This window comes from Hyla sarda, chromosome 2 (assembly GCF_029499605.1).
Source record: "Hyla sarda isolate aHylSar1 chromosome 2, aHylSar1.hap1, whole genome shotgun sequence".
Taxonomy (NCBI): Eukaryota; Metazoa; Chordata; class Amphibia; order Anura; family Hylidae; genus Hyla; species Hyla sarda.
Window position 1 is genome coordinate 46026244 of NC_079190.1, and position 20706 is coordinate 46046949.

Below are 20706 nucleotides of genomic sequence, written 5' to 3' on the forward strand. Positions count from 1 at the left end.
TCTGTTTTTTGTATCGGTACCATTTTGGTATTGATCTGACTTTTTAATCGCTTTTTAACTTTTTTTTTCTGGGATATTATAAAAATTTCAAATCTGTGGTTTGGTATTTTTTTTACATTTACCTACGGGATACATAATGTTATATTTTCATAGGTTGTACAATTACGCACGAAGCGATACCAAATATGTTTATTTTTATTATGTTTGCATGTTTTTATATAGGAAAAGGGGGTGATTTGAACTTTTAACATGGAAGGGGTTAATGCAGCGGTCTTCAAACTGTGGCCCTCCAGATGTTGCAAAACTACAACTTCCAGCATGCCCGAACAGCCAACGGCTGTCCTGGCATGCTGGGAATTGTAGTTTTGTAACATCTGGAGGGGCACAGTTTGAAGACCACTGGGTTAATATGTGTCTTTCAAACTTTTATAAAAACTTTTATTTATTATTATTATTATTTTTTTTTTTTACACTTTATTACACTTATAGGAGGAATCATTAGATTCCTCATACAGATGAATAGAGTTCTATTGAACTCTATTAATCTGTGTGCTCTGTGATCCATTTATAGAGCCTGGTCCAGCCAGGATCTATCAATGACAGAGTGGGACAGCTGGAAGCAGAGGTAAGTCCTCCGGCTACCTCTATAGTGGATCGCCCCCCTGCGATCACGCTGCAGGGGGGGCGATCCACCCCACTAGCCCACCAGGGAGCGTTCACATCTCCCTTTAGACGCCGCTGTCAGCTTTGACAGCGGCGATCTAAAGGGTTAATAGCCAGCCGCGGCGATCGCCGCATGCTGGCTATTAGCGGCAGCCCCCGGCTACTGAGAACAGCCGGGGGCTGCAGAGTATGGAGCAGGCAGGAATCCTGAGCCTGCTCCATACTCCCCTGTGAGCGCCGCATACAGTCTCCCCGTGCAGACGTGCGGGGAGCGAAGGCAGAGGACGCAGGTCTGCACGGGGAGAAATAAGCCACGCCCCCTCATCTCCCCCCGCACGTCTGCAGAGCAGGGGAGAGAAGACAAATACACAGCTTCTCATCTCCCCTGCTCTGCTTCGGAGGACACAGGCTGCTGAGTATGGAGTGGGCAGGAGTCGGCAGCCCGCTCCATACAGACTGCAGATCGCCACCGCACTTGTCAGGTCCGGCCCTGCTTGCCCGAAGCCGGGCTAAGGGCCGGACAAATTCACCTGCCCACCGCCCAAAACTGCTAGTCCGGGGCGTCGGGCGATAGAAATTCCACATCCCTGGAGTGGAAGGTGGCGAGGGCATATTGAAAATACTGTTGTGACATATAGATGGACTGAAGGCAGTGTTTGTGACGGACATGTTTAGCTTCTTTCTCTGTTCTAATGGTTATCCAGTACTTTGGTAAATGTATATCACCTGGGATGTACAGTACAATGCCTGATGACCCGGTTATCGACCTATTCTGAAGATTTATAGGTCCACTTTTAGGCCAAAATGTCAAATGTAATTGTTTATTCATATCTTATGTGATTTTTCTTTGTACACATGTCTGTTTTTTCCTCTCTGGGGTGTAATGCTGGTGGTTTTTTTTTCTCTATAATAAAACAAATTAAAAAAAATAAAATAAAAAAGAATTATCTATGCATACTCTCCTGTAAGGACCCCAATGAATAAAAATTGGGGGACCATGGAAACATGAACCCATATCAGGTACAGTGTTTGGGTGAACCACAATTTTTATACATTGGTCTGTTTTTATTTTATATACTAGCGGAGTACCCGGCGTTGCCCGGTTTTTCCTTCCTACTCCTTGTTGTGGAGGAAAATCAACAGAGGAAGCTTTTGACTTCATATCCTGTCCTTATATATTGTTGTCATATCCCAATCCCATATTTCATCCTCCTATCCCGACCTCCTATCCCGACCCATAATATGTGACCAGGTAATGAAATATCTCCAGCCGTACGGAAGTTATGTGGGAACATACATTTCCCATTGATTTGCATGGGACTTTAAACAAAAACCCCCACCCTCACAAATGGGGGTGGTTAAGGGTTAAATTAACTATCCTATATTTTAAGTGGACATATAAGTAACGTGAACAAGTATTATCGAAATATCTCCAGCCGTTTGGAAGTTATGCAGTAACATATATTTCCCATAGACTTGTATGGGACTTTAACCTCTTAAGGACATAGGACGTTCTCTAACGTCCCCACTACCTGGGCTTTAATGCCCAAGGACGTTAGAGAACGTCCTGTTGTATTTCCGATCTCTGCCGCGCGCCGGGCAGAGATCGGAACTGGATGCCTGCTGAAATCCTTCAGCAGGCATCCAGGGCAAACGCCGAGGGGGGCCATGTAGGCCCCCATGTCGGCGATCGCCGCAAATCGCAAGGAAAATCGCCCTTGCGATCTGCGGCGATACCGGGCTGATCGGGTCTCTGGGACCCGACCGCCCAGTAATTTCGCATGATCCTGGCTGTCACAGACAGCCAGGACCATGCTGAAGACTAGGAGCGAGGTGGCAAGCCTGCCACCTCCTCCGATCCCCTGCGATCCGTCTGTTAACTAACCGACCAATCGCAAGGGGGGGGGGGGGGGCGGTTACTTCCTCCCGTCCTGCCCGACCCCTTGAAGTCCGGAGAGGACGGGAGGAAGACCGGAGGACGCGGCGGGGGACGGGGGAGTGCTGGGGACCGGCCCCGGTACTTACCTCGTCCCTGAAGACCCGGATCCCGGCGATGAAGACGGCGGCGGAGGCGACAGGTGAGTTCCTCTTCAGCCGCGGTTGGGCCCTTTACAGCAATGCACGTCGCCGTAAAGCGTCATGTATTGCTGTAATGGGACCCTGTAAACTACAACTCCCAGCATGCCCAGACAGCCCTTGGCGTCTGGGCATGCTGGGAGTTGCAGTTTTGCAACATCTGGAGGTCCACAGTTTGGAGACCACTGTGCCCTTCCAGATGTTGCAAAAGTACACATCCTCAGCATGCCCTTACTGTCCAGGCATGCTGGGAGTTGTAGTTCTGTAACATCTGGCCCTTCAGATGTTGCAGAACTACAACTCCCAGTGTGCCCGGACAGTTTTGGCATACTGGGAGTTGTAGTTTTGCAACATCTGGAAGGGCACAGATTGGGAACCACTGTATTAGTGGTCTGCAAACTGTAGTCCTCCAGATGTTGCAAAACTACAACTCTCAGCATGCTGGGAGTTGTAGTTCGGCAACATCTGGCTCTAAAGATGTTGCCGAACTACTACTCCCAGCATGCCTGAGAATGCTGGGAGTTGTGGTTTTGCAACAACTGGAGGCACACTGGTTGGGAAACATTGTTTCCTAACTCGGTATTTCCCAACCGTGTGCCTCCAGCTGTTGAAAAACTATAACTACCAGCATGCACTGATAAACTGTGCATGCTGGGAGTTGTAGTTTTGTAACAGCTGGAGGTCCCCCCCTGTGAATGTACAGGGTACATTCACATGGGCAAGGGGCTTACAGTGAGTATCAGGCTGCAAATTTGCGATGCAGCAAATTTTGCGCAGCAGCTCAAACTCGCAGCAGGAAACTCGCTGTAATCCCCCGCCCGTGTGACTGTACCCTAAAAACACTACACTACACTAACACAAAATAAATAAAAAGTAAAAAACACTACATATACACATACCCCTACACGGCCCCCCTCCCCTCCCAATAAAATTAAAAACGTCTGGTATGCCACTGTTTCCAAAATGGAGCCTTCAGCTGTTGCAAAACAACTCCCAGTATTGCCGGACAGCCGTTGACTGTCCAAGCTTGCTGGGAGTTTTGCAACAGCTGGAGGCACCCTGTTAGGGGTATTCTACGCCAGTGATTCCCAATGTCCACCCCTATGCAAATCCTAATTCAAGCCTCAAATGCGCATGGCGCTCTTACTTTGGAGCCCTGTCGTATTTCAAGGCAACAGTTTAGGGTCACATATGGGGTATCGCCGTACTCGGGAGAAATTGTGTTACAAATTTTGGGGGGCTTTTTCTCCTTTAACCCCTTATGAAAAGGTGAAGTTGGGGTCTACAACAGCATGTTAGTGTAAAAAAATACATTTTTTACACTAACATGCTGGTGTTGCCCTATACTGTTCATTTTGACAAGAGGTAAAGGGGAAAAAAGCCCCCCAAAATTTGTAATGCAACTTCTCCCGACTACGGAGATACCCCATAAGTGGGCGCAAAGTGCTCTGGGGGCGCACAACAAGGCCCAGAAGGGAGAGTGCACCATGTACATTTGAGGTGATTTGCACAGGGGTGGCTGATTGTTACAGCGGTTTTGACAAACGCAAAAAAAAAAAAAACACATGTGACCCCATTTCGGAAACTACACCCCTCACGGAATGTAATGAGGGGTGCAGTGAGAATTTACACCCCCCTAGTGTCTGACAGATCTTTGGAACAGTGGGCTGTGCAAATTAAACATTTTGTACAGTCCACTGTTCCAAAGTTCTGACAGACACCAGTGGGGGGTAAATGCTCACTGTACCCCTTGTTACGTTCCTCAAGGGGTCTAGTTTCCAAAATGGTATGCCATGTGAGGGTTTTTTGCTATTGTGGCACCATAGGGGCTTCCTAAATACGACATGCCCCCCGACCAAAATTTGCTCTCCAAAAGCCAAATATGACTCCTTCTCTTCTGAGCATTGTAGTTCGCCCGTAGTGCACTTCAGGTCCACTTATGGGGTACCTTCATACTTAAAAGAGATGGGGTTACAAATTTTGGGGGGTATTTTCTGCTATTAACCCTTGCAAAAATGTGAAATTTGGGGGGAAACACACATTTTAGTGAAAAAATAATTTATTTTTTTTACATATGCAAAAGTCGTGAAACACCTGTGGGGTATTAAGGTTCACTTTACCCCTTGTTACGTTCCCCAAGGGGTCTAGTTTCCAAAATGGTATGGCATGTGGGGATTTTTTGCTGTCCTGGTACCATAGGGGCTTCCTAAATGCAACATGCCCCCCAAAAACCATTTCAGAAAAACGTACTCTCCAAAATCCCCTTGTCGCTCCTTCGCTTCTGAGCCCTCTACTGCGCCCGCCGAACACTTTTCATGGACATATGAGGTATGTGCTTACTCGAGAGAAATTGGGCTACAAATATAAGTATAAATTTTCTCCTTCTACCCCTTGTAAAAATGAAAAAAATTGGGTCTACAAGAACATGCGAGTGAAACACCTAAAGGGTTAAAACGCTGACTGAATGTCATTTTGAATACTTTGGGGGGTGCAGTTTTTATAATGGGGTAATTTGTGGGGTATTTCTAATATGAAGACCCTTCAAATCCACTTCAAACCTGAACTGGTCCCTGAAAAATAGTGAGTTTGAAAATTTTGTGAAAAATTGGAAAATTGCTGCTGAACTTTGAAGCCCTCTGGTGTCTTCCAAAAGTAAAAACATGTCAATTTTATGATGCAAACATAAAGTAGACATATTGTATATGTGAATAAAAAATTTTTTTATTTGGAATATCCATTTTCCTTACAAGCAGAGAGCTTCAAAGTTAGAAAAATGCTAAATTTTCAATTTTTTCATCAAATTTTGGAATTTTTCACTAAGAAACGATGCAAGTATCGACAAAATTTTACCAATAACATAAAGTAGAATATATCACGAAAAAACAATCTCGGAATCAGAATGATAGGTAAAAGCATCCCAGAGTTATTAATGTTTAAAGTGACAGTGGTCAGATGTGCAAAAAACGCTCCGGTCCTAAGGTGTAAAATGGCCTGGTCCTTAAGGGGTTAACCCCTTAAGGACTCAGCCCATTTTGGCCTTAAGGACTCAGACAATTTAATTTTTACGTTTTCATTTTTTCCTCCTCGCCTTCTAAAAATCATAACTCTTTTATATTTTCATCCACAGACTAGTATGAGGGCTTGTTTTTTGCGCAACCAGTTGTCCTTTGTAATGACATAACTCATTATATCATAAAATGTATGGTGCAACCAAAAAACACTATTGTTGTGGGGAAATTTAAACGAAAAACGCAATTTTGGTTTCGTTTTCACGCCGTCCAATTTATGGTAAAAATTGCGTGTGTTCTTTATTCTGAGGGTCAATACAATTAAAATGATATCCATTGTTACATACTTTTCTATTATTGTTGCACTTAAAAAAAATCACAAACTTTTTAACCAAATTAGTACGTTTATAATCCCTTTATTTTGATGACCTCTAACTTTTTTATTATTCCGTATAAGCGGCGGTATGGGGGCTCATTTTTTGCGCCATGATCTGTACTTTTTTTTTATACCACATTTGCTTATAAAAAACTTTTAATAAATTTTTTATAATTTTTTTTTTTAATAAAATGTATTAAAAAAGTTGCAATTTTGGACTTTTTTTTTCCGTTCACACCGTTCACCGTACGGGGTCATTAACATTTTATTTTAATAGTTCGGACATTTACGCACGTGGCGATACCAAATATGTCTATGAAATTTATTTTTTACGCTTTTTGGGGGTAAAATTTCTTTTTTACTTTTACATTATTTTACATTTTTTTTTTACACTTGAATAGTCCCCATAGGGGACTATTCATAGCAATACCATGATTGCTAATACTGATCTGTTCTATGTATAGGACATAGAACAGATCAGTGTTATCGGTCATCTTTTGCTCTGGTCTGCTCGATCTCAGACCAGAGCAGGAGACGCCGGGAGCCGGACGGAGGAAGGTGAGGGGACCTCCGTGCGGCGTTCTGAATGATCGGTTCCCCGCAGCAGCGCTGCGGGCGATCCGATCATTCATTCAAATCGCGCACTGCCGCAGATGCCGGGATCTGTATTGATCCCGGCACCTGAGGGGTTAATGGCGGACGCCCGCGAGATCGCGGGCGTCGGCCATTGCCGGCGGGTCCCTGGCTGCGATCAGCAGCCGGGATCAGCCGCGCATGACACGGGCATCGCTCCGATGTCCGCGGTTATGCACAGGACGTAAATGTACGTCCTGGTGCGTTAAGTACCACCGCACCAGGACGTACATTTACGTCCTGCGTCCTTAAGGGGTTAAACATAAACCCTGCCGCTGGCAAATGGGGGTGAGTAAGGGTTAAATCACCTATCCTATGTTTGTTGTTGACATATAAGTAACATGTGCCCAAGTTTCATGTTAATATCTTTAGCCGTGTGGACGTTTTTGTGGAACATACATGCATGCATACATACATACATACACATACATTGAGTTTTATATATATATATATATATATATATATATATATATATATATATATTCTATTTAAATAAAGTATAAAAAAAAAATAGCAACTGTTTATGCATGTGCATCGACAGTTATCTCTTATCTGATTGGCTAGCCGCCTCTCGAGGTACCTTGTGGAGTTTATTTCATCACCACGTCTTGCGCTGCAGACGGCGGTTTTCAAGGTGCCCCTCCCTCCCCCCCCCCCCCCCCCCCCCCAGTTTATTTTTTCCTTTTTTTAGGTATTTGTTATCCACGTTTCTTGTCTGAGTGTATTTTTTTTATTGGGCTAATCTTATATGGAGACATTCATTGGGTTCTATGTTTCCATGCCTGATCTGACCTTGTGTATGCAGGGATGCGGCTGATGCCCAGTTACATAACAATAAAAGTATATTTACATGTGGTAGATTTGTTGCAGAAATTTCTGCCACTTAAAAATCCAGTCTGATTACTAGGGGTGTGAATCGCCAAGAATTTGGCGATTCGATTCGAATCGCGATACCAGTGTGGCGATTCGATATATCGCGATATATCGCGATACCGTCTAGGTGACGATACATCGCGATATATCGCCCACCTGGGAGCATTCATAGATCCCAATAGACGCCGCTGTCAGCTTTGACAGCGGCGATCTAGTACTCCGGTGCTCACTTTTCTCATGTTATCCCGTGCGGGCTGCAAAATAAAATAAAACGCACTTTATCTTACCTGCCAACGAGCCCGCGGAGCTCCGGTACAGGTGTTCGGTCCCCGGGCTGTATTCTTCTTACTTCCTGTTAGTCCGGCACGTCACATGGAGCTTCAGCCTATCACCAGCGGAGGTGGGACATCGCTGCGGCTGGTGATAGGCTGAAGCTCCATGTGACGTGCCGGACTAACAGGAAGTAAGAAGAATACAGCCCGGGGACCGAACACCTGTACCGGAGCTCCGCGGGCTCGTTGGCAGGTAAGAAAAGTGCGTTTTATTAAAAATTCCACATCCCTAAAAGAATCGATTCAAAAATATTTTGAATCGATTCTGTATCGGCAAATGAAAAATCGCGATTATCGCGAGAATCGATTTTTTCTTACATCCCTACTGATTACCATAATTGCGTTTTCTTTGCACCATGTGACTGAATTTCTGCAGACCCGCTTTAGATGAATGGGACAATTGCACCACTTCGGCAATGAATCTGCCTCATATGAATATACAGGGGATATATAGTGTTTCAGTGTCTTCATTCTGCTTCTCCTGCGTGCCAGATTACCAACAGATTCAAACATTGACAACTTACTCAAAGGATAGGCCATTGATGGCCATATAATACGCTAGGAACAATTTCACTGTATTTTTGAGTGCAAACTGTTGGTTACCAAGTTTCTTCTGTTCCACTCCAGACTTTGAAAGAAATGGACGCTAGAAATAAGCAGCTGGAAAGGCGTGTATCTCATTCAGTTCATGAGGCATTTGGAAAAATGTTGCTTGCTCTTAGGAAGAGGTAGGTATTGTTTTCATTTGATAGGTATTAAATAATCAAAAATGTGGTATCCAGTGCTGGTTTTTGTTACACGTATCAAGAAAATAGTAAACAGTAAAAAAATAATAATAAATAAATAAATAAAAATAAAATAGTGTAAGACCAGCTATTAGTATGTGATTATTGGAGTTCTGAACTAGAGGGCTGCAATGGGATTGGGATCCTGTGGGTCCCTTGGGAGTGGGGTATTTTAGCCTTGAGCAGGTGGAAGCAGGCTTAGGGTGCATTCGCACCACGGTTTTGCAATACAGTTCCCGTATCAGGTTTCTGATAAAAAACGGATTCCACCAAACTGTATCAAAACGTGTGTACAAATTTTAACCCATACACTGTTTGAAAAAGTATGTCCAGTTGCATCCGTTTTTTTTTAGAAAAAAAGTATACGTTTTCAACTTTTCACTCCATTATGAATAAAGTTTCACTTATTTGATTAAAATTCCAAGAAAAAAACTGTGCAAAGTCGAAAACTGGATGGAACCGTACGCACATATGGTCCTGTACTGTTCCCATTGACTCCCATGTTAAAAAATAAAAACGTATACGGTTTAATACGGTTTTTCACCTGGACCAAAAACCGTGGTAGTCTACGGTTTTGGGTACGGGAAAAAAGATGGACAAAACCGTACAGGATGCCAAACGGATGCAACCGGATGCATTGTTTGGCATACGGTTTTCAATGGAAAGTCCATGCATACGTTTTTCAATACGGTTCCGTACGGTTTTCACATTGAAAAGGTAGACGGGAACTGTATTGCAAAAACGTGGAGTGAACCCAGCCTTATACAGAATATACAGTGGGTCCTGCAAACCTCTGAAATGGCACAAGGGGCTGATGAAATAGCACAAGGGGGTGAAAAAATAGTATAGAGGGGTGATGAATTTGCACAGTGGGGGCATCTGCATTACAAAAACAGTCTTGTGCAGGGCTCTAGTCCAAACCTCTGTAACCACCACAGTAGGCTAAATGGAAGGCCTGGGCTGCAGTACCTGGCACAGCCACTTTGACAATCCAGCGACTTTATTAAGTCACACATTTGTGAACTTGTGTTCTTTCCTTTAAATAATAATATTTAAATGTGCATGAGCGAACATTTTGATTAACGGCAGAGCCAGGCTGTATTAGTGGAATGCCGATCTCTCTGTTCAAGGCTATGCAATAACAAAGCAATGTACAGTTAAAGGGGTTGTCCAGAAAAACCGACCTATTTTCTTTCAATGACCGCTTCCTTTCTATCTCCAGGTTGGGTGTCGTTCTGCAGCTCACCTCCATTGAAGTGAATGGAGCCAAGTTGAAATACCGCACCCAAAGTGGAGACAAACGGAGTGGTCTTTGAAAGAAAATAAGTCTGTTTTTCCATTCCTGGACAACCCCTTTAATGCAACTTTTTATAAATATATGTAAAAGTCCTCTATGGAGACTTCAAAAAAATAAGATTTTTTTTTAAATTTATATAAAAGCTCCTCCCCTAATAAAAATTTAAATGACCCGCCTTTACAAAAAAACAAATATGTTTATCAATTATCGCCATGTGTGGAATTGTCCGATCTATCAAAATATATTGTTTATGATCCCATATGGTGAACAGCGTAAATGTAAACAAAATACCAAATTCCAGAATTTCTGATTTTTGATCACACACATATCAAAAATAAAATGTAAAATCAAAAGTCTAATTTAAACTAAAATGGTGCCGATAAAAACTACACATCACAGTGCAAAAAATAAACCCCATATAAAGAAAAGTAATTTTTTTTTTTTACTGGGATCAGAATTGGGCAATTTTAGGGACCCCCGCATGATCTCCCGTAAAGGGCCTCGGCAGTCTGCAGAAAGGAGATGTGTCAACTACTGCACAAAGCTGCGGCTGACGCCCCGTCAATGCAACGCTATGGCAGACCTGGAGATTGCCATATGCGGTGCTCTGTGTCTCCTATAGCGTTGATTTGAGGGGGCGTGTCAGGGGGTATGTTTTCAGATCCTGGAGTACTCCTTTAAGGGGTAAACAGAAGTAATGTACGAATCGGTATAACTTTCTGGCAAATAAATTTTTTTTTTTTTTTTTTTTTTTATAATTTTTTCTCCAGTGTACCCCTTTTTAAAGGGTACTCCTCCCCTAGACCTCTTATCCTCTATCCAAAGGATAGGGGATAAGATTTCTGATGGCGGGGGTCTTGGCTGCAGCATCCCGCTGGGATTACTGCACAGAGAAAACTAGCTCTGTGCGTAATGACGGGCAATACAGGGGCTGGAGCATCGTGACTTCACGGCCCGCCCCCTTAATGCAAGTCTATATGACGGCCGCCACACCCCATCCCATAGACTTGTATTGAGGGGGCGGGGCCGTGACATCACGAGGGGCGGGTCGTGATTTCACTAGGGGTGGAGCCGTGACATCACGGTGCTTCGGCCCCTGTATTGCCCGTCACTACGCATAGAGCGAGTTTGCTCTGTGCGGTAATGACAGCAGGGTGCTGCAGCCAAGATCCCGAGGGTCCCCAGCAACAGGACCCCCGCGTCAGACATCTTATCCCCTATCCTTTGGATAGGGGATAAGATGTCTAGGGCGGAGTACCCCTTTAAATGTTGCAAGAAAACCTACTCAGACTCTTTACATATTCTTTTAGACAATAGTGATGCTGTTTCTGAAAAGAAAAGCAGAGACTTATAATGTCACGGTACAATCCTCATCAGAAGTAATAACTGTGATACATTTTTTTTTTTTTTTAAGGAAATCTGACATACTTTATGAGTTAAAAGCAATAAGTGAAATAAAGGCTGTAGAGCTGCAGAATGCTATTAGGAACATAGAGGAACAGAGAAAGTGTTTGGAGACTCGAGCTGCATTTGCAGAAGGACTGAAAATGTCTCCATCACTGACAATGTACTGTGATCTAAATCAAGTAAGTTTACTTAGACAGAAATTTCTATGTTTTCAGTGGCATGCATCATTTTTCTAGCTATAGAAAAGCTATCAGATATCAAGGCAAGTTAAATTGAACTTGGATTTATTGGTAAACTGTATAATGGTCATACTACTTCTCTGTTGGAATGCTAACCATTAGCCTACCTGCTGGCCATCACTTCAACCCATAATGGAAAGACGACATTACCTGTCTTCATAAAAGGGGTACTCCAGTAGAATTTTTTTTTTGAAATCAACTGGCTCCAGAAAGTTAAACAGATTTTGAAATTACTTCTATTAAAAAATCTTAATCCTTCCAGTACTTATCAGCTGCTGTATTCTCCACAGGAAGTTATTTTCTTTTTGAATTTATTTTCTGTCTGACCACAGTGCTCTCTGCTGACACCTGTGTACATGTCAGGAACTGTCTAGAGCAGGAGAAAATCCCCATAGCAAACATATGCTGCTCTGGACAGTTCCTGACTTGGACAGAGGTGTTCAGCAGAGAGCACAGTGGTCAGGCAGAAAGGAAATTCAAAAAAGAAAAGAACTTCCTCTAGTATACAGCAGCTGATAAGTACTGGAAGGATTAAGATTTTTTTTTTAAAGAAGTAATTTACAAATCAGTATAACTTTCTGGCACCAGTCAATAAAAATTTTTTTTTTTCCACTGGAGTACCCCTTTAAGTGGTCCTTCAACATACAATGGTAATCCGTTCCAAATGGACCATCGTTTGTTGAAACCATCGTATGTTGAGGGATCCGTGCAATGTAAAGTATAGGACAGTGGTCTACAACCTGCGGACCTCCAGATGTTGCAAAACTACAACACCCAGCATACAACACCCAGCATGCCTGGACTGCCAACGGCTGTCTGGGCATGCTGGGAGTTGTAGTTTTGCAACATCTGGAGGTCCGCTGGTTGAAGACCACTGGTATTGGAGGTTATACTCATGTGTTCCCTCCACTCCGTACCGTCACCGCTGCCCCGGATGTCGCCCTCCATCGCTGTCGCCCTCCATCGCTGTCGCCGTGTCCCCATGGTGTCCCCGACGCTCTGGCAAGGCCTCTGCTTCCCCAAAATCCTCGCTCTTCGTCGCCGACATCACGTTGCTATGCACGCCGGTCTTATTGGATGACGGTGCGCAGCGACGTGATGATGACGATGGAGAGCGCCGACGATGCTGGGGATCCCGAAGAGGACGTGCCGGAGCCCCCGAGGACAGGTAAGTGATCGTCAGCGGACCACACGGGGCACCGTAAGCAGCTATCCGGTGGCAGCTGAAGCAGTCTGCGCTGCCGGATAGCCGTTTATGCGATGGCCCCGACATACTAAAGCATCATATGTTGATGCTGCCTTCAACATGCGATGGTCTCTGAGAGACCATCGTATATGGAAATGATCGTATGTCGGGGCCATCGTAGGTTGGGGGGTCACTGTACTGTGTACCTTTCTCTGTGAGCAGAGAATGTTTAGAAGCTAAAATACAGGGTGGGCCATTTATATGGATACACCTTAATAAAATGGGAATGGTTGGTGATATTAACTTCCTGTTTGTGGCACATTAATATGTGAGGGGGGAAACTTTTCAAGATGGGTGGTGACCATGGCGGCCATTTTGAATCCAACTTTTGTTTTTTCAATAGGAAGAGGGTCATGTGAAACATCAAACTTATTGGGAATTTCACAAGAAAAACAATCATGTGCTTGGTTTTAACGTAACTGTAGTCTTTCATGAGTTATTTACAAGTTTCTGACCACTTCTAAAATGTGTTCAATGTGCTGCCCATTGTGTTGGATTGTCAATGCAACCCTCTTCTCCCACTCTTCACACACTGATAGCAATGCCGCAGGAGAAATGCTAGCACAGGCTTCCAGTATCCGTATACACTGCTATATACTACTATATACACCGCAGGAGAAATGCTAGCACAGGCTTCCAGTATCTGTAGTTTCAGGTGCTGCAGAATGGGCAAAACAAAAATTGGAACAGGACCCTCAGTTTACGCAGAAGATTTTGTTCAGTGATGAGGCAAACTTTTATGTGAATGGTGAAGTTAACAAACAAAACCACCGCTATTGATCTGACACTAACCCACATTGGATAGATCCCTCCAAGACTGCTGGAACGTAAAAATTGATGGTATGGTGTGGTATATGGGGTACAAAGATAATGGGACCATTCTTCATCAATGGAAACCTCAAGGCCACTGGATATGCGAAATTGTTACATGATGATGTGTTTCCCTCTTTATGCACTGAAGCTGGAACGTTCCCTGAGTTTTTCCAGCAAGATGGTGACCACCACATTATGGGTGTCAGGTCCGAGCATTCCTAGATGAACAGTTTCCTGGAAAGTGGATTGGTCGTCGTGGGCCAGTTGAATGGCCCCCAAGGTCTCCCGATCTGACCCCCTTAGACTTTTATCTTTGGGGTCATCTGAAGGCAATTGTCTATGCTGTGAAGATACGAGCTGTGCAGCACCTGAAACTATGGATACTGGAAGCCTGTGCTAGCATTTCTCCTGCGGTGTTGCTATCAGTGTGTGAAGAGTGGGAGAAGAGGGTTGCATTGACAATCCAACACAATGGGCAGCACATTGAACACATTTTATAACTGGTCAGAAACTTGTAAATAACTCATGAAAGAATAAAGTTAAAACCAACACATCATTGTTTTTCTTGTGAAATTCCCAATAAGTTTGATGTGTCACATGACCATCTTCCTATTGAAAAAACAAAGTTTTCAAAATTCAAAATGTCCGACTTCAAAATGGCCGCCATGGTCACCACCCATCTTGAAAAGTTTCCCCCCTCACATATACTAATGTTAATATCACCAACCATTCCCATTTTATTAAGGTGTATCCATATAAATGGCCCACCCTGTAGAGCCTTTAGACCCATCCATCTGTTCTCTAAGGTTCTGATCACTGCATTGTGGGATAAGTGTGTGATCACCTCTGTGCTCTCAAGAACGGGGACCCAGGTTTCCCATCATTACAGTGTGTATTGGTAGAAATGTAGGAGGGCACTGCAGGAAATACTGATGGAAATGTAGGAGAGTGCTGCAGGAAATACTGATGAAAATGTAGGAGAGCGCTGCAGGAAATACTGATGGAAATGTAGGAGAGCACTGCATTCATTCAGAATATTCCCTTTTCTCGGTTGCTTCATTGGGGAACACAGACCATAGGTGTATGCTCTGACACTAAGGGAAAAAAATCTGCTCCTCCCAGCAGGAAATACCCACCTTCTGGCAGTGAGCCAATCAGGTTAGCTTGATGTCAGCAGGAAGCAGACATTGGTCTGGAGCTCTCCAAACCTGATCTTTTCTGTTATTTTCTAGCTATGTATGTTTAGTTAGGTTTTTCTCCTTTTTATTTTATTCAGGTTAAGGGCAATACGGATACAATCCACAGCTCTTAAGCCTCCCCAAATCTCCGGCACGTGACAAAAGGGCACAGTGCTAACTCTTCCTGTGTCAATGTCCCCTTATTGCCAGTGCCTGGAGGTTGTACCTCCCCTTTTCTTCCCGGCGGACTGAGCCCCAAGTGCTCTCATGCAGCAAAGATCCAGTATTGCTATTGGCATCTGTTTGCAATTACTGTGATCCATCTGCTGCCACCTAATTTACCCACCGTTCCTGTGATGCATCCGCTGATCCATCTACCGCCTTTGTGACTTGCTGATCCTGTGTTCAATCTATTGGCTGCATCTCCCGCTGACCGTTGACGTCAGATGCTGCCAACACGAGGGAGCACAACGAGGAAATACCATCAGTCTGTTTCCACAGACCCCCGCAGCAACTGCATGGCAATCACCGGGTTCAGTGCAGTCTGAACCAGCCGTGCTTGGTGCCTGCAAGTGCCCACAGGTCAGCTCGTCATGGAGAGGAAACAGTGAATTTGGTAATGTTACTCTATTCTTCTTTCATCAGTGGCCAACTTGTTCAGATTATTGGACATTCCATATATATTTTTATTGCTGGACATTTACTCAGTTTAATACTGGACGATCAGTCAAATAGTATTGCCGGATTATCAGTCACATTGCATAATCATTTGACAATTGTTATTTTTATATTTTCATAATCATATTATGATTTATATTCTATTCATGTGATTATTCCTCCCACAAGGGCCCTGTGAGGGGAATTTCTATGCATTTTTTAAATCTTAATAAATTGTATTCATTTGATATTTGAAGCACGGTCTCAGCCATTAAATTATTGTGCAATTGTGCAAATTATAACATTAATTATCTATATTATTACTGTCCTAGAGGTGTGGGCTGGTTTTTCTTTTCTTTTCAGAAGAGTAATGATACCCAGCACTCACCAGTAATGCACAATGAAGATTTATTATGCCATAGTGTAGTACAAGGACATGTTACGGCGTGGGAGCCTTCCTCAGCTGTCTGCCTATAGGCAGACAGCTGAGGAAGGCTCCCACGCCGAAACATGTCCATGTACTACACTATGGCATAATAAATCTTCACTGTGCATTACTGGTGAGTGCTGGGTATCCTTTTTCTTCTACCAGTGTGAACCAAGTGGCCTAGTGCATTCTGGTCATTCTATTTACTCCTATCTGGCCAATTGGTGCTTATGCACGAATGTGGTCCACATTGGCGCATTCTTCCCTTCGTGTTTCTAGCAATGCACTATACTTTGAGTCCGTTCTTCCTCCGGGGGTTCCTGCGGTGTGGCCCTTGGCCACGGTGGATTTTGAACCTCAGCTTCTCTGTTCCGGTCGTCGACGGTCTCCTCTATGCATTAGCCTTTTTACTCCAGGAGCACTTCCCGTATCATCTTTGCGCTTAGGCCTGGCAGCTCTGGTCACTACAAAGGACAGTCCTTTCTTTTCATGTCCTAGCCCACTTTCACCAGTTGTGGGAACTTTTAGGCAGTCCACTTCCGGGCCCCGGGTCCCTCTGGGTCCAGGGTCTTGTTTGCAATCATTTGCATGCAGATATGGTTCATTTTCTGAACTGACCTTCCTTCCTCTGGTGGTTGTTTTTTTCCCACCCCAGGGACTGCTTTGTGTCCCCCAATGAAGCGAACGAGAAAAGCAGATTTTTTTTTGTACTCCCCAAAACATCCCTTTCTCATAGCTTTCATTGGGGGCACAGCTCCCCCATTTACAGTTTCCTTGTCATGTTTTTCATTGCCGTTTGGGGTCTTTTCGGAGATCCCTTTCTTTTGTTGGCTTCTCTTACTGCTTTGAGCTACAGCTGATTACCTCACTTCCAGTAGGCGGGTATATCCTGCCAGGGAGGAGCAGACTTTTTTTTCCTTAGTGTCAGCGCCTCCTAGTGGCAAGAGCATATACCCATGGTATCCTGTGTCCCTCAATAATGGCTATGAAAAAGAGATTTTACGGTCAGCACAAAAAAATCCATGTATTTATGTATATAATATTATATTGGACCAATTTAGTAAATTATCTATTGCCTTTTGCCTTCCAATATATTACTTTTTACCTTTTTGCAGCTTGTTACAGACCTGAAAATGAGTTTTAAAAATGAAGACACACTTGATTCTCTGAAAGGTTCTTCTGATATAAGGTAGATTTTTGTTTTACGTAACATTTAGCAATAAGCTAAATTTTAAGTACTTCTGTTATGCCTGTTACTGCGGTTATGCCTGCTGGTGGGCAGTGTGTATGCAGTTAAATTAAGGGGATATTTGTTTATTTTTTTTCAGCATCATTTTGGGTCAGATTTTTGCACAACTCTGATTAGACTTTTGAAATATATCTGAAGGATCTAACATAATATTTTTCAGATGTAGCAATCGATAATGTCAATTCCATTAACCCCTTAGGGACTCAGCCCATTTTCACCTTAAAGGGTAGCTCCCACCATCACTTTTTTTTCTTTTTTCTGTCCCTGCCTATTACCCATCTATCCCTAACCCCCTCCCTGCCTTTAAGTTTTTTTTTTACATATTAAAAATTCCTTTTTGTCTGCCTGGTAGTGTGCTCACTACCAGGCAGACTTCCCCAGCAGGCACCACGTCACTGATGCCTGCTGGGGCCGACACTTCCGCCCTGTAGTTCACCTATACAGGGCACATCCAGCTGTTTCCCCACTGCAACTCCCAGCTTGCCCTGACATCTATTGGCTGTCAGGGCATGCTAGGAGTTGTAGTGGGGAAACAACTGAAGGCACACTGTATAGGTGAACACCGGATCTGTGATCCCCGCCGCGCAACCCCCTGGCCCCGCTCAACTTACTCCCCCTCCCCCTTAGTTCACCCATTCAGAGTACCCCCTCCCCACAGCCCGCAACCCCCCCAGCCCAGCCCCGCTGCTCCGCTCAATCCACCCCCCTTAGTTCACCTATTCAGTGTCCCTCCAGCTGTTTCCCCACTACAACTCCCAGCTTGCCCTGACATCTATTGGCTGTCAGGGCACGCTGGAAGTTGTAGTGGGGAAACTGGAGGCATACTGTATAGGTGAAAATGAAAAATGTAGGGTAACACCAGCATTTTAGTGAAACAAATTTTTTTTTTTTCATTTTTCCCATCCAACTTTAACGAAAATTGTGAAACACCTGTGGGGTGTTAAGGCTTACTATACCCATTGTCACCTTCCCTGAGGGGTGTAGTTTCCAAAATGGGGTCACATGTGGGTATTTATGTTTTTTGCGTTTATGTCCGAACCGCTGTAAAATCAGCCACCCCTGTGCAAATCACCAATTTAGGCCTCAAATGTACATAGTGCACTCTCATTCCTGAGCCTTGTTGTGCACCCGCAGAGCATCTACCACTGTAGGGGTATATTTAGTGTTTTACTTTTTTATTTAGTGGTGTAATGTATTGTTTTTATTGTACATTCACACAGGGGGAGGTTTACAGCGAGAAAATTTGCTGCATCTAAAACTTGCAGTGTTCAAACTCACTGTAAACCCCCGCCCGTGTAAATGTACCCTGTACATTCACACGGGCAAACCTCCAGCTGTTGCAAAACTACAACTCCCAGCATGCCCTTTGGCTGTCGTGCATGCTGGGGGTTGTAGTTATGCAACAACTGGAGGCACACTGGTTGCAAAACACAGAGTTTGTTACATAACTCAATGTTTCGCAATCAGTGTGCATCCAGCTGTTGCAAAACTACAACTCCCAGCATGTACGGTATATCAGTGCATGCTGGGAGTTGTAGTTTGCAACAGCTGGAGGGACACTGGTTGCGAAACACTGAGTTAGGTAACAAACTCAGTGTTTTGCAACCAGTGTGCCTTCAGTGGTTGCAAAACTACAACTCTCAGCATGCACTTACAGCCAAAGGGCATGCCCTTTGACTGTCCGTGCATGCTGGGGGTTGTAGTTATGCAACAGTTGGAGGCACAAAAATGCCTCCAGCTGTTGCAAAACTACAACCCCCAGCATGCACAAACTATCAAAGGGCATGCTGGAAATTGTAGTTGTGCCTTCTGCTGTAGCATAACAAAAACTCCCGGCATGCCAACAACTGCGCAGTGAGGATCCTGTCTGCCGCCTCCACTGCAGGTGAGGGCTCACTGCATCCGCTCTCGCTCTCCGGAACAGGGGCGGAGCGGGTGCCGTTAGGGACACCCCCACAGCAGGCATCCTGATTCCGGTAACGGCCGACGGATCAGGACGATCGTGAGGTGGCACCAGTGCCACCTCACCCCTGTTGCTAAAGGATAATAGGTGCCATCTCGAACGGCACCTATCATCCTGTTTTCCCGGTCACTGGGACCCGATTGACCCGGAATTGCCGAAAATCGCTGATCTGAATCTGCGTCTCAGGACCCCCCCCAGGCATTGTCACGGGATGCCTGCTGAATGATTTCAGCAGGCATCCCGGTCCTGTGAGCAGCGGGCACCAGAAATACTCAGGGCACACAGGTACGCCCAGAGTCCTTGAGGTTCTGCGTCCTGAGGTGTGCATCATTTTACACTTCAGAAATCACGTCAGACTGTGGTTTTGCGTGTTTGTAAAGATGCACTTAATTCATCAGAGTCTGTGCGACAATGTAATAAATCGGGGGCACAATCTACAAATAAAGTAGGAGACATCTATACTAAGGGAAGAAGAGATAATTGTGGCGGGCAGGAAGAGGTAATTGTGCTCCTTATAAATAGTGTATGGCCGTGCCCTGTGAGCAAACCGCACGCAAAACGCGTCAAGGCGGTTATTTCACCTGCAGGTAATGGTTCGCTAATGGGCCCTCTGGGAGTAGGACGCTGATCCCTTGTGGTGGCTACTTATTTATTTGTTTATATTGTATGCACTGTTTTTGCTAGTCTTACCGGTTGATATTTTTGGTTCTGGTTTGTTGATATTGGGGATTGTGCAATATAAATGCTTCTTGGGGGGGGGGGGGGGGGGGGGGGGCTGATGAACCCTTTAAACTAATATAGCCAGCTAATAATTATTGCACTTTCATGTAGTCACCTTATTCCCAATGTATGTATGTTTGCTGAGCAAAGCATTAGTTGCTCTGTACCATTCCCTATCCGCCATTTCTCTGCAGAACTCTGTCGCATTGTGTTTTTTATATTTTATGTTGTATGTTTATATGTTAATAAAGATCATGATTTTGCAGAATTCTGTTTAGTCTACCCTTCTTTGTAGGATTTGTGTTTAGTGCTTAATGGGTAGCATATAGGGATGTACCGATACTAGTATCGGTATCGGACCCGATACTAGCCATTTACATGGTATCGGGGACTCGTTTAATGTCCCCGATACCATGTCCGATACCTGCTGCCGCTCCGCTGCCCCGTTCTCCGGTCCTCCCGTCCGCTTCATAGTGTTCCATGGAGGAGCATGTGACACACGTCACTCCGCCTCCTCCCCCGTGCCCAGCGTAACGTTACAGAGAAAGCGGAGGGACGTGTATGTCACATGCTCCTCCATAGGACGCCATGATGCGTACCGGGAGGACGGAAGAATGGGGCAGTGGAGCGGTATCACCCAACGGAGGACAGCCGCAGGTGAGCTGTGTGCTGCTGCTGCTAATGTCTACAGGGGGGCTTGCTGTCTAAAGAGGAGCCCTGCTGCTGCTGTCTAAAGGGGAGCTCTGCTGCCTAAAGGGGAGCCC

At 44.6% G+C, this 20706-nt stretch overlaps 1 protein-coding gene across 1 annotated transcript in view; it reads left to right on the forward strand.

The window, feature by feature from the left end:
* RNF17 (ring finger protein 17) overlaps positions 1-20706 on the forward strand; it is a 183214-nt gene that overhangs the window by 45934 nt on the left and 116574 nt on the right. The window contains exons 7-9 of the mRNA XM_056560060.1: positions 8589-8689; positions 11458-11629; positions 17126-17199. Coding sequence (XP_056416035.1) covers positions 8589-8689; positions 11458-11629; positions 17126-17199 — 347 coding nt within the window. The remainder of the gene's footprint in view (positions 1-8588; positions 8690-11457; positions 11630-17125; positions 17200-20706) is intronic.